Source organism: Delphinapterus leucas, chromosome 10 (genome assembly GCF_059928025.1).
Source record: "Delphinapterus leucas isolate spDelLeu-1000000601 "Yukka" chromosome 10, BTC_Dleu_Yukka2, whole genome shotgun sequence".
Lineage (NCBI taxonomy): Eukaryota > Metazoa > Chordata > Mammalia > Artiodactyla > Monodontidae > Delphinapterus > Delphinapterus leucas.
In genome coordinates this window covers 8,502,856-8,520,586 of record NC_143138.1, presented here as the reverse complement: position 1 = coordinate 8,520,586, position 17,731 = coordinate 8,502,856, and the positions used below count along the sequence as shown (strand labels likewise).

Here is a 17,731-nt window from a genome sequence, read left to right as displayed (position 1 = left end):
AATCTTAGAAGTAGATGCTTATGTGGCCTAGCACTGGTCCTTGGTAAAACTATGAACTAGGCCAAGTCTGTCTTTTAAACTCCTTGCTCACATTTTCAATGCTACCTTCCAAATCCAGTGTAAAACTGGCCCAGAAAACCTGACAAAAGGGTAAGAGGAAACACTTGAGTCTACAGTGAATGAGTTAAAAAGATATGTCGTAAAGAATCAAACACCCCATAAAGCTTTTGAAGACAGGTTTATTTATATATAAGCGCATGAAACTGAATACAGAAACTTTATTAAAATACTGTATATTACAAATTTTTAATCCAATAAATTCTGTGTAATGACATTTAAGTGCTGGATTCACTTTTAACAGTTGTTTTGTGTGTATCAGTAAAGAGTTCACCCTGTATATTACAAAGAGGAGAGACACATGTGGACCTCAGAAATGGTCCTGAGATTAGACAGTGGATGATGTTAATTGTGCATCTTTTCTTTAAAGCAGTGAATTGGAATCTAGATCTTGTCTTTGCAGACCAACTTTCTATAATCAAAAATAACTTGCATATATTTATTGCTGCCCTTTGAAGAAAATGAGTGGTGAAAAATAATTTAAAATAAAGAGCAACATTTCTATGCTTACTACAATTAAAATAATTAAAATTCACTGCAAAGTTTGTGTTATCCAGGAAATTATGCTATATACACAATGAGATTTGTACATGAATTGGAAATAAAAAATTGCTTATATAAAATTAAAAATCAATAGTATACAATATTTACAGCTTGTTAGGTATTATAAATAAACATACTTTTTAAATAACCCTTCAAAATTAAACTGTATTATGTAAACATGCAGTACACATACTCATACAGTGTGGTTTATAGTCTTAACAGAAGGGGGAAAATTGTGTTCACATAATGTAGGATACTTCATCACGTACGCCTTTGTTTTTATGCGTTACCCCTCCAAGGTTTCTTCTTCCTGTCTTTAAGCTTCACAGTACGTTAAGTATTTCTATAGTAAAAAAAACAAAAAAAATCCCTGATGGTAAACGTATTCCTAAAAGTTACATGAAGTGTCTGCCCTTGTACTACAATATAAAGCTCACACTGTTCACGCTAGACTCTCTAATTTACAACAAAACCAAATTTTAAAATTCCACATTTAATTGTCTTGACATTTTCTCTCATTTCAAACTTACTTGGAAAAAGAAAAAAAGACAAATACCACATCATGAAAATGTAACGAAAGCAGTTGTCATCTGTCATAGTCAATGGTGAAATAACTGATTTTTACTAAACCGCAAGGACCTAATTCAATTACACTGTTCCTCACCTCTGAATCCCCAGCAATAGGTGTACCAGTCCTGAATCTTACTAAATTCACTTTGCGAAAGTATCTTAACTTCCAAGGCACTAAGGCATCATTTCGCTTTTAAAAACTGCACTGTGGTTTACTAAATGATTCATCAGTGGTCTGAGAGTTAACACAATTTGAAAGTGGGCTTTTAATACCTATCAGGTAAACTATATTTTTGCTGTGTGAATAAAAACATTTTCATTGATTAAGTTGATCCCCTCATTCTAGAATGACTAGAATTGAGAGTTAATACTTTACACTAGGATCCTATGAATTTTACCTAGTTATATGACTGAAATGAAAAATACTGTGGAATTTTATATTGGTGGAGCTCGTGTGTGTGCGTGTGTTTGAGAGACGTACAGAACTTTTAAAATTCCTCCATCGTAAATGCATCCGATATCACAAATACCAAGAAAGTGTCAAGAATTAGACTATCAACTCATCCAGTATTAAAGTAAATCATTTTTGATTACTTTTCAAACAAGTGCCTCTATTTTGCCTTCTATGGAGAAAACTTTAAAATGTTCCTTCCCAAAGATACTCAGTGATGATGTATAAATACTTTAATTTAAAAACAAAGGAAACTTTTCACCACCAATAGTACTGTCAAGTTGTCATTCATTTATACAGGGCTATAAAAAAAATGATGCTTTTTAGAAATTATCAATATGTAATATGTTTAGGAGAGAAAGTGTTATGGTGATTATGCATTATAGTTCCTCTTCCTATATATTTATGTAACACTGCTTTCCAGTTTCAGTTACATACGTAAATACAGTTCCCAAATGGGGACAGTCATGTCACCACTGAGGGGAGGTATATACGGGCACAGGATATAATTTAAAAAAACATGTAGGAGGTCCACGCTCTCTTGACTTGCTTATAGTATTTAATTTTCAGCAAGATTATAGCTGCATAACCATAAGGTGTTAAGAACATTCTCTTCTAAACCAGCACTTTTGAGTCTATCAACAAACTGTACATATGTTTAAACTTTACCATATGACATCTGTATGGAAGGGGGAGGAATATTTTTAAGAAACTGCTAAATTAGTTCTCAAAATCAGGAAAGGGTTATTACATAAGTTCAACATATGTGCAATGAATGTAAAGAATGTGAAAATGAGTCCCCTAAGCTCAGGGGAGATGGCTACAGTTCATAGCTTAGTGCTCTCGGAAATTTGGGTGTTTCCACTAATCTAATAGTGTATTAACTGGTATATCTCCACATTCACTGAAAATACTTTATATATTAAGCATTACTTCCTCTAAACAAATTCACAGATACATTTTTAGATAACAACTTCAGCAACCTCCTCAAAAACATTGCATTGCCTACACTGAACAGACATCCTTAAGTTAGTAGGCAAACCTACCACCACGCGCACAAAAATGTAGTACGATTTCAAAATGCTTTGTGGTAAGTTTAGTCTCACATATAAAAAAACACTGCATTTTGCAAACATGCACTAAACGTACTCATACAGTGTAGTTTATAGTCTTAACGGAGGGGGAAACTGTGTTCACATAACGCAGGGTGCTTCATCAAGTGTGTCTGTGTTTTTGTGTGTACCCCTCCGACATTTCTTCCTGTCTTTAAACTTCCCTCTGCTAGAAATGCTACCACATGTTAGAAAAAGTTAATCAGTTTTTAATCAAATGATGTCCTTTTTATGCTGTAGAGTCTTCCTCCACGATGTTATAAAAAGGACAGGAAGATAAGGGAAATTACTAGTCAATTTTAACCACTGAGATTCTCACCCGATTATTAAAAGAAACAACCGTTTACCCAGTTACCCAAGTGTTGCCAAACTTCTCTGCAATCTAGGTCACTAGAATTTCTTCAGTAACTTTCCACATTCTTCCATCTTAAAAACAAATGGCAACTCTTTGAAGAGTTCTGATTAAGACTTTCTGAGAGAAACATTTGTAATAGTGAGAGCGAAGTAGCTTGAGAACATTTCAGAAAGTCCTCTTAACATCTTGTTACTTCTTGGGTTATAAAATGGACATAAATTAAAAATAAAAGTATTTCCTTTTAAGTTAAAAACAAACAAACAACAAGTAGGGCTTAAGCACTTTTGGTCCACGGAAGGAGGGACGTGGCAGACACTGCAACCCAGTTCTGTTCTCACCCCGCACGGTGAAGCCACAGGCTGGGGCGGCGGGAGGTACACAGAGGGAGGGGACACCCCTCCACCCCGAAAGCAAGGAGAGTAAGTTGCATGTAGTGGAGATTCAATGAATATTGGCTGAGTAAATCCAAAAGAAGCAAGCAGGGTAAGGTAAGGGCTAAATCCCGGCTACTTCTCCCTTTCCCTGTTTTAACTAGTAATAAACACAGCCTGACATCGAATCCGGCTTGCCCTGCCCTTTCCATTGCCACCAACTCCCAAAAGTGCTCTTAGAAAACTGCTGATTTGAAAACTAAAGAGGTGGAGAGGAGAAGCAACACTATAAGAGAGATTTTTTAGTTTCCATCTTAAAATATATGTAGGGAAAATGTAGAAATGGAAGAAAACAGTTGAATCTTACAAAACAATATATTCAATTGGTATTGCAAAGTGTATTTAAAAAAATTATAATGACTATTGATCATTTACTGTTAAATATTGAGTCGTCTCTTAGTATCCATAGTGGATTGATTCCAGCACCCGCATGGATACCAAAATTTGAGGATGCTTATAGAAAATGGCCATTATAGAAAATGGTGTAGTATTTGCATATAACCTATGCATATTCTCCCATATACTTTAAATCATCTATTGATTACTTATAATACCTTATACAATGTAAATGCTATGTAAGTGGTGTAAATGCTATATGAATAGTTGCCTGTGTGGGGCAAATTTATGTTTTGCCTTTTGGAACTTTCTGGAAATTTTTTCTGAATATTTCAATCCAAGGTTGGTTGAATCCCTGAATGCGGAACCGCAGATATGGAGAGCTGACTGTACCGTTTCGCCATCATAAACAAAAAGTCGACAAGTGGGAGGGCCTGGACTCAAATCTATGTCACGGTATTCCACCTGGTTAATAAACTGAGAAAAATCAGAATTGGGGGAAAAAACAGGACTTAAGCTCTCAGCTAGAAGCAAGATATTCTCCCAACTGTTTTAGGATTTAAATCATCTTGGTAGCTCTTGGGGACTCAAGGGTGGGAACCCCATCTTGGTCATCCTTGTACTTACTACAGAAAATACCAGGTTCAGCACTTTGTACATAGTAGATCCACCAAAAATGTTTACAAAACTGAATTCGTTGGCGTGTAAGTGCCAGCTTGGGCACACTGGCATGGCAGCCCCACTCCCCTCATCTTAATTAGAGGTTCTCTAAAGACGTTTTCCAAGAACATTTAAAAAACTATCCCTGTTCCTTACCTCACAAATATATGATACACAGGGCAGCTCATTTCTTTATTTCTCACTTAAAGTACAAACAAAACCCTCACATCTTGGGAGGGCAGTAGAAATGTATGCTGCAAATACTAAGAAAGTACATTGGGTTACAAACTATAACACTGTTCGGTAAACGCTAAGATCTAAAGTAAGAGTAATTAACCTGCAAACACGGAATATGGCCACCATTTAGGACTCTCCTCATGTTAACTCCCTGTGTTAACTAACAGTTAGTTTGGGCATACGGGAGTCTCTTCTCTGAGGGGCTGGGTTCACTGTCAGCAATATTTTATTAAGCATTTTAAATAACGAAGCGTAACCTGCAGAGGATTTCCCCCATCCCTCCTGCAGTTTTCACAAGGAAAATTTACTGCTAAGTCACACGTAAATTTTAAGAAGATTTAACCCAAATACATCAATAAGGGCTTTTGTCACATCACAAACAAGGATCTCTAGCACTATTCAACCAAGAAAACTTTCCCCAAATTAAAAAATCTCAAAGTTCCTTAAACCTATTTAAAAGATCATTCAACTGAGCAAATGTATCAAATTCTCCACGATAACGTCCAAGTGTTCATTGAACAGAAGCTTTCCAATTAGACTGTATTCATATATAGCAGCTTTATATATATATGTGTATATAATGATATATGTGTATGTAGATATATATCATTAAATGTTACTTGTCTCTATAAGAAAACCAATAACATTTTAAAAATCTCATCACAGAAACAGCTATTAAGACATTTCACCAATTCACGCTATCAACTGCATTTCAAAACATCGAAATAGTAACAGTTGCACAAAATCCCAATGGAAGCAACTAAAAACAACAAAGAAACCAAAAATTCCCCCAAAAGTTAAAAGCACGCACACACGCACACACGCACACACGCACGCACACACACACACACACACACACTCCTCATAACGTAAAGCAACTTGATAACGAGATAACTGCAGGACACTCTACAAACTGATCCACCTTCTCATACTTCATTCTAGAGCAGAAACAGGAGTTTCATTCTCTTTGGTCCATGCAGCCATACACTTAATGTGTCCAAGTTATTTTCTGGCTAATTTCAGATTCTGAACCATGTGTTCCATGTTACCTTACCATGGTAACTTTCTGAAACATAAAATAACCATGTGTTAAAATAAATATTCATTTCTGTAGATCTCAAACCATTTCAACATGTTACTGGTAATTCCTCCCAAAGAATATGAACACTTTAAATTATTGACCAAAGAATTTAAAGAATAACCAACGTAAAGGAAGAACACAATTCAAGTCTAACAGAAAAGGAAAAATCAAATTGACTTGGAAGATTTAGGCCTAAATTTAATTTAGGAAAATGTCAGGAATATAAAGAACACATGAAAACAATTTCAGGCTTGAACATAATAAAAAGAATCAATTTTAAGATTTACTTTAAAGATCTCTAAGAATGCATACTTGCTTCTTGGGTTTTTAAAAACAAATTTCCAAGCCACAGTGTTATTAAACTCCCGCACCGCCCCAAACTGGCTTCCATACTGGTAAAATACCCCCAGTTCCTCATCGGCGAGTTGTTGATACTACTCAGCTTTTGGGTGGAGAAACGGTGCTGTGGGTAACAAAGGTCTTATATTTGAATGGAACCTAATAGAAACGTACGTTTTTCCAAATTAGGTTATAAAACAGTGAGGCTAGAGTATCAGATTATTGTTTGGATTGTCCTTAACTTATATTTTCTGCAGTTGGCTCTTCCTTTGAGTTACCATATATATAATTGTACCTGGTATTAAAAACATCTCAGTAGGAGACAAATTCCACCAGGTTCTGTGTTGCCCTTACTTCTTGTACTCTTAAATACAATTACATATTGCCAAAACCTCTTAAAACCTCTAAGGATTTTTTCATTCTAATAAATGTCATCACAGATTCTAGTAAACTTAAATAACAGCATAAAACAAGAGCTGAACAACTGAAATGAATAACTCAATATGCATTCAATATTGTATTGATATGCTGAGATTTGTTGCCAAATTTTATAATTATTTACTATATTCCCCAATTTTTACTCAGAGAAATTATGATGCTACCACATACCCAAAGTAAGATAGCTTATTACTCTTCCTATATGTTTCTTATCTACAAATGAGGCTTCTTGTTTTCATAGCCTAATTTAGGCCACTCTTTAAATACAGTTAATACTCCAGAATGAAAGACTGCTTATGTTTTGTCAAAAATCAAGGTATATGCAACAAGTAATATAATCCCACTGAGATACTAGTTGTAAAGATGTTTTCTCCATGAGCTACATGGCAAAAACTTTCTTTAGAAGGGTCAAGAATGCAACGTGCATTTCAGATTTCTTACGAAACTTATAAAAAAATTTTCAAATTATACTTTTGTGACACACAAGCTACAATCAATGTGTATGACCCATAAAGTTTTTAAATTCATATCAATAGAATGTTTATGTATGAGGGAAACTATTAAAAGAGTGTTACTTAAGTGAGTGAAAAGGATGCACCCAATAGATCTACTTTGAGTCCTTAAAAGAGTTCAGCAGTTTTCCATTAAGTATTATTTTTCACGTAAGTAACAATAATGCCTAATTTATATGAAAGCCCTAGATCCCAGAAACGTTCAACATTAAAAATCAAATAATTTGTCTCATATTAAATGATTCGGTATTCAGCACTCATACGGGGTTTAGCATTACAAAACAAAAATCTCACTACACCACCTGAACTCACGTCAGATATGTTCCCAGCACTCATCTACATCTACACTTGCAAATTTCACATGATCAATGTTAAAAAAAAGAAAAGAGTTTGGCACATATGTCAATTCTTCAACACGTCCCTGTAACTTAACACAACACTGTTAAGAACGATGATTCAACGCCAGTGTTAACCTGACTGGCAGCTAAACAAGGTGCTTTTTCTTGTAGCTTCACGTAGTGTCATGCGCCTTGCCTGGGACGGAGGCACGTAAGGTGCGGTGCGGTAGTGCAATCACTTGAACACCAGAGGGCAATCTTCCCACACAGCTCAAGGCCTTATGGTTTGACCTGCTCCTTCCACATTCTTGTACCATTTCCTTCCCTTGTTAACAACGCCATTTTCAGAGAATCTGTACATCTGCTTCCTTATGTGAAGTAAGACATGCCCACAGAAACCTCAGAGTGTGGCGAGAATCCTTGAAAAGGAGATGATTAATGTCAGTACGGTCTGTCCAACGCCCCACACCAGTGCTTCCAAGGGGGCCATGTTCTTCCCTGCCACTCTGTAAATGCCGGCGACTGCTGCACCTAGACGAGAAAGAGGGAGAGACAAATAACACCTTCATTCATTCTGAGACACGCTACATGGCTGTAACTTAAAATCTCTTTTCATCTGAGCCAAACAGTAAATCATCAATCATTCTCATTTTATAATTTTCTATGAAAGAGTTCCCATGTGATTGGTAAAAGTTACTCTACCATACCGCATTTACCCACAAAATTGAATAACAGGCTTTTCTATACAACTGCAAAATATGTATTTATGGTATATGCTGCTTACTTGACATAAAATATGCTCATAAAAAACGAGTAATTCATTATTGTACTCTCTCAGCTGGGTGTTAAATCGGCCAGACCTCATCGGCACTTTTATAAACATATGACACAATATATTGGTAGTTATAAATAATAATACAGAAAACCATACAATTTAATATAATTTCTAAATTATTCAAGAAAAAAGTTAATATTAAAGGAATTTTAATTTATTTCAGTAAAATGAATTAATTCTTAAATGTCCCATAAAATATCAGAATTGTGACTAATGTGCTTCACAATCTACCATATAAAATGGTTTCAGTGTCTTAATAAAGCATATACGACTGTAGAGTTATTTGGAGACGAGTATCTTGACATCTAATAAAAGTGGTGGAGTATGAACCTGACATCCATCTGTTCTAGGAGAAATTTTTAGATAACGTGCATTTCTGAGAATGAGAGAATCTCAGGAGCTTCAGAGCCCCGAGGCTCGGTTCAACACTTCTTCTTATTGCTATAGTATGTATAATGATGTGGTATCTATGAGGCTGATTTTAAAAGTACATTCAGAAATCATAAAAGGAGGAAACATTTAAACTATGGTTATGCCATCTCACAGGTTGAGATGGCCTTACAACTCTTCTCTAGAAAAAACTGTCTATGTATCCTAGAATGATCAAACAAAAAGAACAGAAATAAATTATTTGAAGACACTGAATCATAATTATTTGAGATAGAAATTCTACTCATAAAAATGAGCTAAGAATTAACTCCAGAGTTCACTTAAATTCAAAATATTATATTCCTCCATAGAAGATATAAATAGGAAAAGCAAATTATTAATTTAAGCCAAGGGCTTTCATATACATATTTTAAAGAAGGAATTAAAATATATAGTATATTTACAGCATACTGTGTATCTTGACAGGAACTTTATCACCTTAAATATGATACCACTCCTGAGTATTATTACTTAATTTAAAGATGAAAAAAACAGAGGTTCAGAGAGTTTCAATTACTAGCCCAAGGAAATATAGTAAGTACAGAGCTGGAATTTCAATCCAGGTTATTAGTCTGGCTATAAATTTCCAAATCATTCTATCATTTCACATTTACACCCAGTGAAAAAGAGAATAAGGAATTCATAAAATAATAAAGTAACTGATAATCATCTCAGTACTAAATAAAACTCCTAGTAGCACCAACATTTACTTAATCAAGTAATAAACTTCACTAGTATAATTAATCATATCCTCAAATTTTAGAATTGGATAACATTCTGAAAATATTTTAAAGATCTTAGCCTTCTTTGTTATCAGAAATTATGTTAAAATAAACCTGAGAAATACTGTCTTTACTTTGGGCTCACCCTAGATTTCCATGACTATCTTCAATTTTAAAAACTACAATTTGGCCTCCATTTCTCCAGCACTAAATTTTCAAAAATGATCCAAAAGGTGAAAAACATAGCAATTACTAGCTCAGGCTGCCTGGGAAGTGCCAATTTGTTAATTCAAACATCTCACGCTTATATAAAGTTAAGAGCATGGATTTTGGAGCTAGACTTGTGGGTTAAAATCCAAGCTCCACTAATTAGTAGCTGTGTTACACTGAGCAATCACTTAACCTCCCTGTGCTTTATTTCTTCAACTGTAAAATGGGTGGGTTTGAAGATAATACTTGGAAAGTGCTTAAAATAGTGTCTGGTCCCGGTATGTACTCCAAATTTTGGTTAGTAGTTGTTGCAGTAGTAAATGATAAAGGAATTTCCAATCAGTGATTCATCATTCAATAAATGGTGTGGAACAACTGACAGCCGCTTGGAAGAAATAAATTTAGGTCCCTACTTCACACCACTCCCCAGAGTAAATTCAGATGGGTTAAAAAACTAGATGTTAAAAGCAAATAAATAAAATGAATTTCACTTTGGAAGGCTTGCTGTTTGAGGAATAACTTACAAACCCACCAATAACCCACTTTTCTTTATACTCTTTCAAGAAACAGAGGATAAGATCTTCAACCCTATAATGTAAGGGGAGAAAAACCACTGTAAAACTCCAGAGTTTCCAAAATCAAGAGAGATATTTATAGTGTTATACAGAAAATAAAACGAACTACTGTTTTCCGCCCAGCAGATAATCAGGAACCAATTTGTAAGTTACAACTTCCCTTCAGAAACAGATTTACACTAGCACCCATTGCACTATATCATTTCACAACCCAGAAGCACTAGTCAGAAAAGACTGTTCCAGTGGAACTCTTAATCGAAAAGATCTGAAAGAAAACAATTTTGTGTGCCTATTAAATGATTTTGGAAACACTGCTATTAAATATTGAGCAGATATGAAGGAGTATTTATAAAATACATGTAGACTGTTAAAAAAAAAAACACACAACAAATTCCCAAGTACCACCATCCAGCTGAAGAAAAGAACATTACTATTTCATTTGAGGTTCCAGTGCACTCTCCCCAGTCACATCCCATTCCCTCCCAAATTTGGTTTTTATCATTCCTTTGCTTTTCTTCAGCTTTACTGCCTGCCTATATCCTAAGATATCTGTTATTTAGTTTTTTAAATAAATGAATTTTATATAAATTGATACTGTAAGTATTTTGGAATTTTTGGCTCAAGGTTATATTCAGAAAATTATCCATCTTGTTGTATACATCAGTAATTCATACATTTCCAATGTTGTACAGAATTCCAAGTATGAATATACCACAACTTATTTATCCATTCTTCTGGGGATGACATTGTTTCTAGTCCTTAACAATGACAAACCCTGCTTCTGTGAACATCCTTGTAACATGACCTCTGGCACACATACACAATCACGAGTTTCTCTACAACGTGGGTAAAAGCAGAATGGCTCAGTCCTATGTTATGGGCATTTTCAACTTTACTAGGTAATGCCAACTTGTTTTCCAAAGTAATTGTACCAATTTATATCCCAGTTACTCCAATTCCTCAGAAGCAGTTGATATCTTTAAAAAAATTTTTTGTCAATCTGGCAGGTAAGAGATGTTATCTCTGCAATTAATTTGGGTTTCCCTGATTTTTAATGTCATTGAGCTTTTCCTCACATATTCTTCACATTTGGCCATTAGGGTTTCTACTTCTATGAAATGTTTGTCAAATCTTTTGTCCATTTTTCTAGTGGATTGTCATTTTCTTATTTGATTCATAGGATTTTTTAAAATATAGTTTGGATATTAATCTTTTTACATTTATATAAGCTAACAAATATCTTCCCCCAATTTGTACTTTAGTTTTCACTCCTGTTAAGATGTATTTTGCTGAACAACAGCCAGTTGAAGGAGTACAAATATTGTGATTGTTATTTTCTTGGTGAAGTGTATGCAAGAATGAAGAAGGCAGAAGTGTACAGGGTGCCTGAAATAAATGAAACATGTTTGGAACTGCCACTGTGAACAACAGCAGAAGGTATCAATTAGAAATATGTAAAGATCCCCAAAGTATTAAGGAGCTAGAGAAGACTGGCATAGCAAAGATGAAGTGGAGAAAGCAATTCTGCTGAGCTGAGCTGAAGGTAAATAACAGATGTAAACCTGCAAGGACAAGGGTGACTAGGAGAAGAGTCACCAGTGACAGAGATGTCCATATACAGCAACATAAAGTGTCTGCAGAGAGGTGGACCACTGAAAAGTGATTTGATCTGCCCTCCACATTCCTGAGAGAACGCAAATATAAAGGTTAAGGCAGATTTGGTTCTAATGGTGTTGATTCTCAGTTTGTGTAATCAGATCAGGGGTCAGCAAACTATGATCCACAGGTCCAGTCTGACTCACCACCTGTTTTTGTACAGCATGTGAGCTAAGAATGGTTTTTACATTTTTAAATGGTTTAAAAAAAATCAAAAGAATAATAATATTTCATGATACATAAAAATTATATGAAATTCAAACTTTAGTGTCCATAAATAATGTTTTATTGGCATACAGCCGTAGTCATTTCTGATACTGAGCTATCTTTGCACTCCTAGGATAACATTCTTAAAGTAAATGAACCTATACTTTTCCATCCTTCTGTAGTCTTCAACTTGTTTAGCAACAGGATTACTTTGATCCAGCAAATATGCTGTGTACAGTTTTTAATCTTTCCATTTCCTGCAATAATTTGGAAAAAATAGGAACTGTTCCCTGAAAATTTGGTAGAACTCATCTGTAAACCTCATTTGAGTCTGGACTTCTTTTGGGAGGAGGAGTCTTCAACATTTCAATTGTTTAAACATACTTATTGTATTATTCATATTTTCTCTTTCTTCTTATGCCAATTTTAGCAACTTATATTTAGGAATATATAACTTTACAAAACTGTCGTTTTTATAATCCTTTATTCTACCTTTATTATTGAGTCTGTAGTTATTTCTTCTATGTTGTTCCATATTTTACTTTTCTGCCTTAACTATTTTAGAGGTACGGCAGCAATCTATTCACCTTATTATCTTTCCAGAAAACCAGTTTTTTGCTTTGTTATTAATCTCTCATAAACTCAACTTTAAAAACTTAAACGCATTTCTCTATAAATAAAATATATATATATATAATAAAACTAAACAATGTAATTAAAAAAGATACCATGCACAACAACCGTAACATAATAAGAGTTTAGGAATTAACTTAATCAAAATATACAACCCTCCTATTGAAAAAAACACTTTTAAACTCTAACAAAAGACGTAGAAAATGATCTGAACAAATGGAGATATATTACATGTTCCTGGGTGGTATTTAATTTAATATGTCAATTCTTCCCAAATTAACCTCTACAATCAATTAAATCCCCATAAAAATCACAGTTATACTTTTTGAGGAACTCAGTAGACATATTCTAAAATTTATATGAAAGAATAAAGGTCCATGAATAGTTATGTTAACTTTGAGAAAGAAAAGAAATGAGAGGGACCAGCCCTACCAGATATTAAGAAATACTACAAAATAATAGAGACAAAAAAATGAGGCCTTGCTGCAAGAACAGATAAAAAGACTAACAAACCAGAACAGAATTTGAAGGCAGGTCCATGTACCTTGAGAACACAGTACACAAAAAAGGATGAATCAATGGATAGATTTTTTTAGTGATGTGGTAAAAATTGACTTACTACATGGGAGGAAAAAAAAAATACACAAGGAATCCTATCTAATTCCAAACACAAAGATAGACTCTAGACCAGAAGGCAAATTATGACCTGAATGTCAGACATCTGTTTTTGTAAATAAAGTTTTATTGGAAAGAGCCACGCCTATTCATTTACCAATGTCTATGGCTGCTTTTATGCCCTAATGGCAGAGCAGAATAGTAGTGACACAGACCCTCTGGCCTGCAACGTTTAAAATAGTTACTGTCTGGCCTTTTAAGAAAATGTTTGCTCAGTCCTGCTCTAGATAAATTAAAGACTTTAATACAAAGGTAAAACTATAAAATTAACAAAAGAAAATATATCAGAGTATCTTTTGACCTTGGTGTGGAGGAGAACTTCTTAAATAAAATTCTAAATTATAAACCATAGGCAAAATGACTCTTTAAGCTGATTATATAGAATAAAGATTTCTGCTCAATTAACAACATCATGGATGAAGGTACTGATAAAAGACAGACATGTTATTTGCAAAGTTCAAAACCAATAAGACACCAATACATCTAAGAAACATCTATCATTTAATAAAAAACAAGAACCCCAAAAGAAAAGCACAGAATTTAAAGAAGCAATTTGTAGTAGAAGAAATCTAAATATATGATAAGAATAGAAAGAGATGTTCAAATTCATTAGTCATCAGAGAAATGCAAATTAAACCAACAAAGAGGTGTCACTTTAACCCTCAGACTCGCTAAAATTAGACAGCAATACAATGCCAAGCAATGGCATTATAGAGAAACCCATTTCCTCCCAATTCTGGTATTAACTATCAGTACTAACTAAAATGAAAAATCACTCTACTCTGGAAATAAAAATCTAAGAGGGGGCTTCCCTGGTGGCGCAGTGGTTGAGAGTCCACCTGCCGATGCGGGGGGCGCGGGTTCGTGCCCCGGTCCGGGAGGATCCCACGTGCTGCGGAGCGGCTGGGCCCGTGGGCCATGGCCGCTGGGCCTGCGCGTCCGGAGCCTGTGCTCCGCAACAGGAGAGGCCGCAGCGTTGAGAGGCCCGCGTACCGCAAAAAAAAAACAACAAAAAGAAACCTAAGAAGTAGTAAAATATAATAGGTATGTGTCTATATTCAGTCAGCCACCATTTGCTTAATACAGATATTTCGCCATCATTTGCTGAACTGAATATACAGCTGTGATTGTGCTAGCACTCACAAAATACATTAAGAAAATAAATGCAGTTAAATATGCACATTGGCTAAATAATTCAAGTGTTTGCAGGTCCAAAAATTAGCCAGAAGAAATGTATATCTTTTATTGTTAACCTGGATACAAATTTTTACTTGAAATTGTGTCAGACATATTTGTAAGGATTTTAAAATATAACACTGCGGTTTCCAAAATCATTAGCTTATTTTATTCCTGACTGAATTGAAAGCAGGTAATATATAGATACACATCATTAGGGAAGTAGAATCATGTTCTCTTTAAAATTTCACAATAATTTACAGCAATAAACACATATACAACACACATACTACTTTTGACTTCGGAACAAGCTGTTCCTTCTTCCTTCCTCCTCTGTTTACGGTTCCACAATTGTAGCAGTGGCCCACATCAAGAATGTCAGCAGTCCCTTTCATGTCTCTTTGTATGCCACCACAGTGAATAACAACTAATTTGGATTTTTCCCTTTGCCACAGTCCTGACACCAACTCCTTTTCCAACCCATCGCCACTAGTCTAGTTCAGATCTAGCCTCAATTCAGATCACAGTTAATGCCTCAGCTCCTCTTCTTTCCCCTTTTTCCTCCCTCCTTCCCTCCCCCCACTTTCTTCCTTCCTTTCCTCTGTGCTTCCTCCCTCACTACATCCATCTATCCAACCAGTATTTTCTGAGTATCTGTTCTATTCCAGGTACTGTTTTATTGTTGGAGATTCAGCAGTGAAGACGACAGACAAGGTCCCTGCCCTTTCAGAGTTTCTTCTTGGTTCTTTCTTCACATATATTCTACATTCAGCCATAAAATAGATTTTCCTATTGAATTGCTTTGCCCCTTTCCAACCCCATTCTAAAATATCTAGTTGTTTTCCATGACCCACAGAATAAAGTCCAGACTCTGGCTGGCCGTCCAAGACCCTTGAGGATCTGGCTCTTTCCAGTTGAATTTCCTGCTACTCCACTCTGCACATTCGGTGCTTCAGCGAAATCTGATTTTTTCTTTTAAACTCTACCTATGGCAAAATGAATGAAGTACCACATGAAAAATTTACAGGTTGAATGCAGCACAAAGAAAACCTAACACAAGATAACACACAAAAACCAAATAGTAAATGAAGACAGGATGAGAAAATAGACTACTCCCTATTTCCCACAACTATTTTATGACTGTCTTATTTGTGCCACAGGACAAACCCAGAGACATGGGAACAGGGCTCTCCCCTCAAGGCAAGGCATGCTGATCACTCTGGGAAAAGTTGACTGTGGGACACAGAAGGAGGGAGGCCTTGGAGCCATGGAAGAAAAGGACTTCCTCTCATCTCTGGGGCTAAGAATGAACTTAGAAAGGAAGAAGCCCTCGGTGGCGAGTCTTGAAGCAGATCCAGCAGCGACAGCCAGCTACCCTAGCCTCCCAGAAGCCGGCCAGAGTGAACGGCAACAGAAGCTCTGCTGTTCACCTGCAGTGACGAGACCACACAGCAAAGAGAAGCACCAGTGTCCGGCAGAACCACACGAAGGAAGCAGCTGAGGGCCCTCCAGGCTCAACAGGATGCATCTAAGTTCTAGCTCATCTAGCACAGCAGAACCCCAGGCTGGAGTTGGGGCCTAAGTACAGCGCTAAGAGGAGAAGGTCAGAGGAAGTGAACCTGAGGGCTGTAGGACATGCACATAAGGCAGCACAGTAGAAAACTTGCAGACAGCTGGAGGACACCGTAAAGTGGCTAATTTCTAGTAGGCCAGGGGAGACTTATGTCATAATAATTTGTGTTTAAGAAGGAAGTGCACTATTATGGTCAATTAATCTGCATACGACAGAGGAGGCAAGAATATAAAATGGAGAAATTCAAAAAGTGCTGCTGGGAAAACTGGACTGCTACATGTAAAAGAATGAAATTAGAACCTTCTCTAGCACCATATACAAAAATAAACTCAAAATGGATTAAAGACCTAAATGTAAGACTGGATACTATAAACTCCTACAGGAAAACATAGGCAGAACACTCTTTGACATAAATCGCAGCAAGAGTTTTTTGGATCTATCTCCTAAAGTAATGGAAGCAAAAGCAAAAACAAACAAATGGGAACTAATTAAACTTAAAAGCTTTTGCAGAGCAAAGGAAACCATAAACAAAATGAACCAACAACCTATGGAATGGGAGAAAGTATCTTCAAACGATGCGACTGACAAGGATTGATTTCCAAAATAAACAAACAGCTCATACAGCTCAACATCAAACAAACAAACAAACAACCCAATCAGAAAATGGGCAGAAGACCTAAATAGGTATTTTTTCAAAGAAGACATACAGATGGCCAATTAGGCATATGAAAAGATGCTCAACATTGCTAATTATTAGAGAAATGCAAATCAAAAATATAATGAGGTATCACCTCACACCAGTCAGAACGGCCATCATCAAAAAGTCTACAAATAATAAATGCTGGAGAGGGTGTGGAGGAAAGGAAGCTCTCCTACACTGTTGGTGGGAATGTACATTGGTACAGCCATTATGGAGAACAGTATGGAGGTTATTTAAAACACTAAAAATAGAGTTACCATATGACTCAGCAATTCCATTCCTGAGCATATATCCGGAGGAAACTCTATTTTAAAATGATACATGTACCCCAATGTTCATTATAGCACTATTTACAAGAGACAATACATGGAAGCAACCTAAGTGTCCATGGACAGATGAATGGATAAAGATGTGGTATATATACACAATGGAATATTACTCAGAATAAAAAAGAATGAAATAATGCCATTTGCAGCAACATGGATGAACCTAGCGATGATCATACTAAGTGAAGTAAGTCAGACAGAAAAAGACAAATATCATATGATATCACTTATATGTGGAATCTAAAAAAAATGATACAAATAGACTTATTTACAAAACAGAAATGCACTCACAGATGTAGAAAGTAAAGTTATGCTTACCAAAGGGGAAAGGGGGGGAAGGGATAAATTTGGAATTTGGTATTAACAGATACACACTACTATATATAAAATAGTTAAACAACAAAGACCTACTGTATGGTACAGGGAGCTATATTCAATATCTTGTAATAACCTATAATGGAAAAGAATTTGAAAAAGAACACATATATATGTAT

General features: G+C 35.5%; 1 protein-coding gene across 1 annotated transcript in view; it reads right to left on the bottom strand.

The window, feature by feature from the left end:
- Window positions 1-221: 221 nt before the first annotated feature.
- The window catches only part of TMEM170B (transmembrane protein 170B), a 43,866-nt gene continuing 26,356 nt past the window's right edge, over window positions 222-17,731 (bottom strand). Inside the window, exon 3 of the mRNA XM_022586666.3 lies at window positions 222-8,051. Within this exon, the coding sequence (XP_022442374.1) occupies window positions 7,921-8,051 (131 nt within the window). The 3' untranslated portion in view covers window positions 222-7,920. The remainder of the gene's footprint in view (window positions 8,052-17,731) is intronic.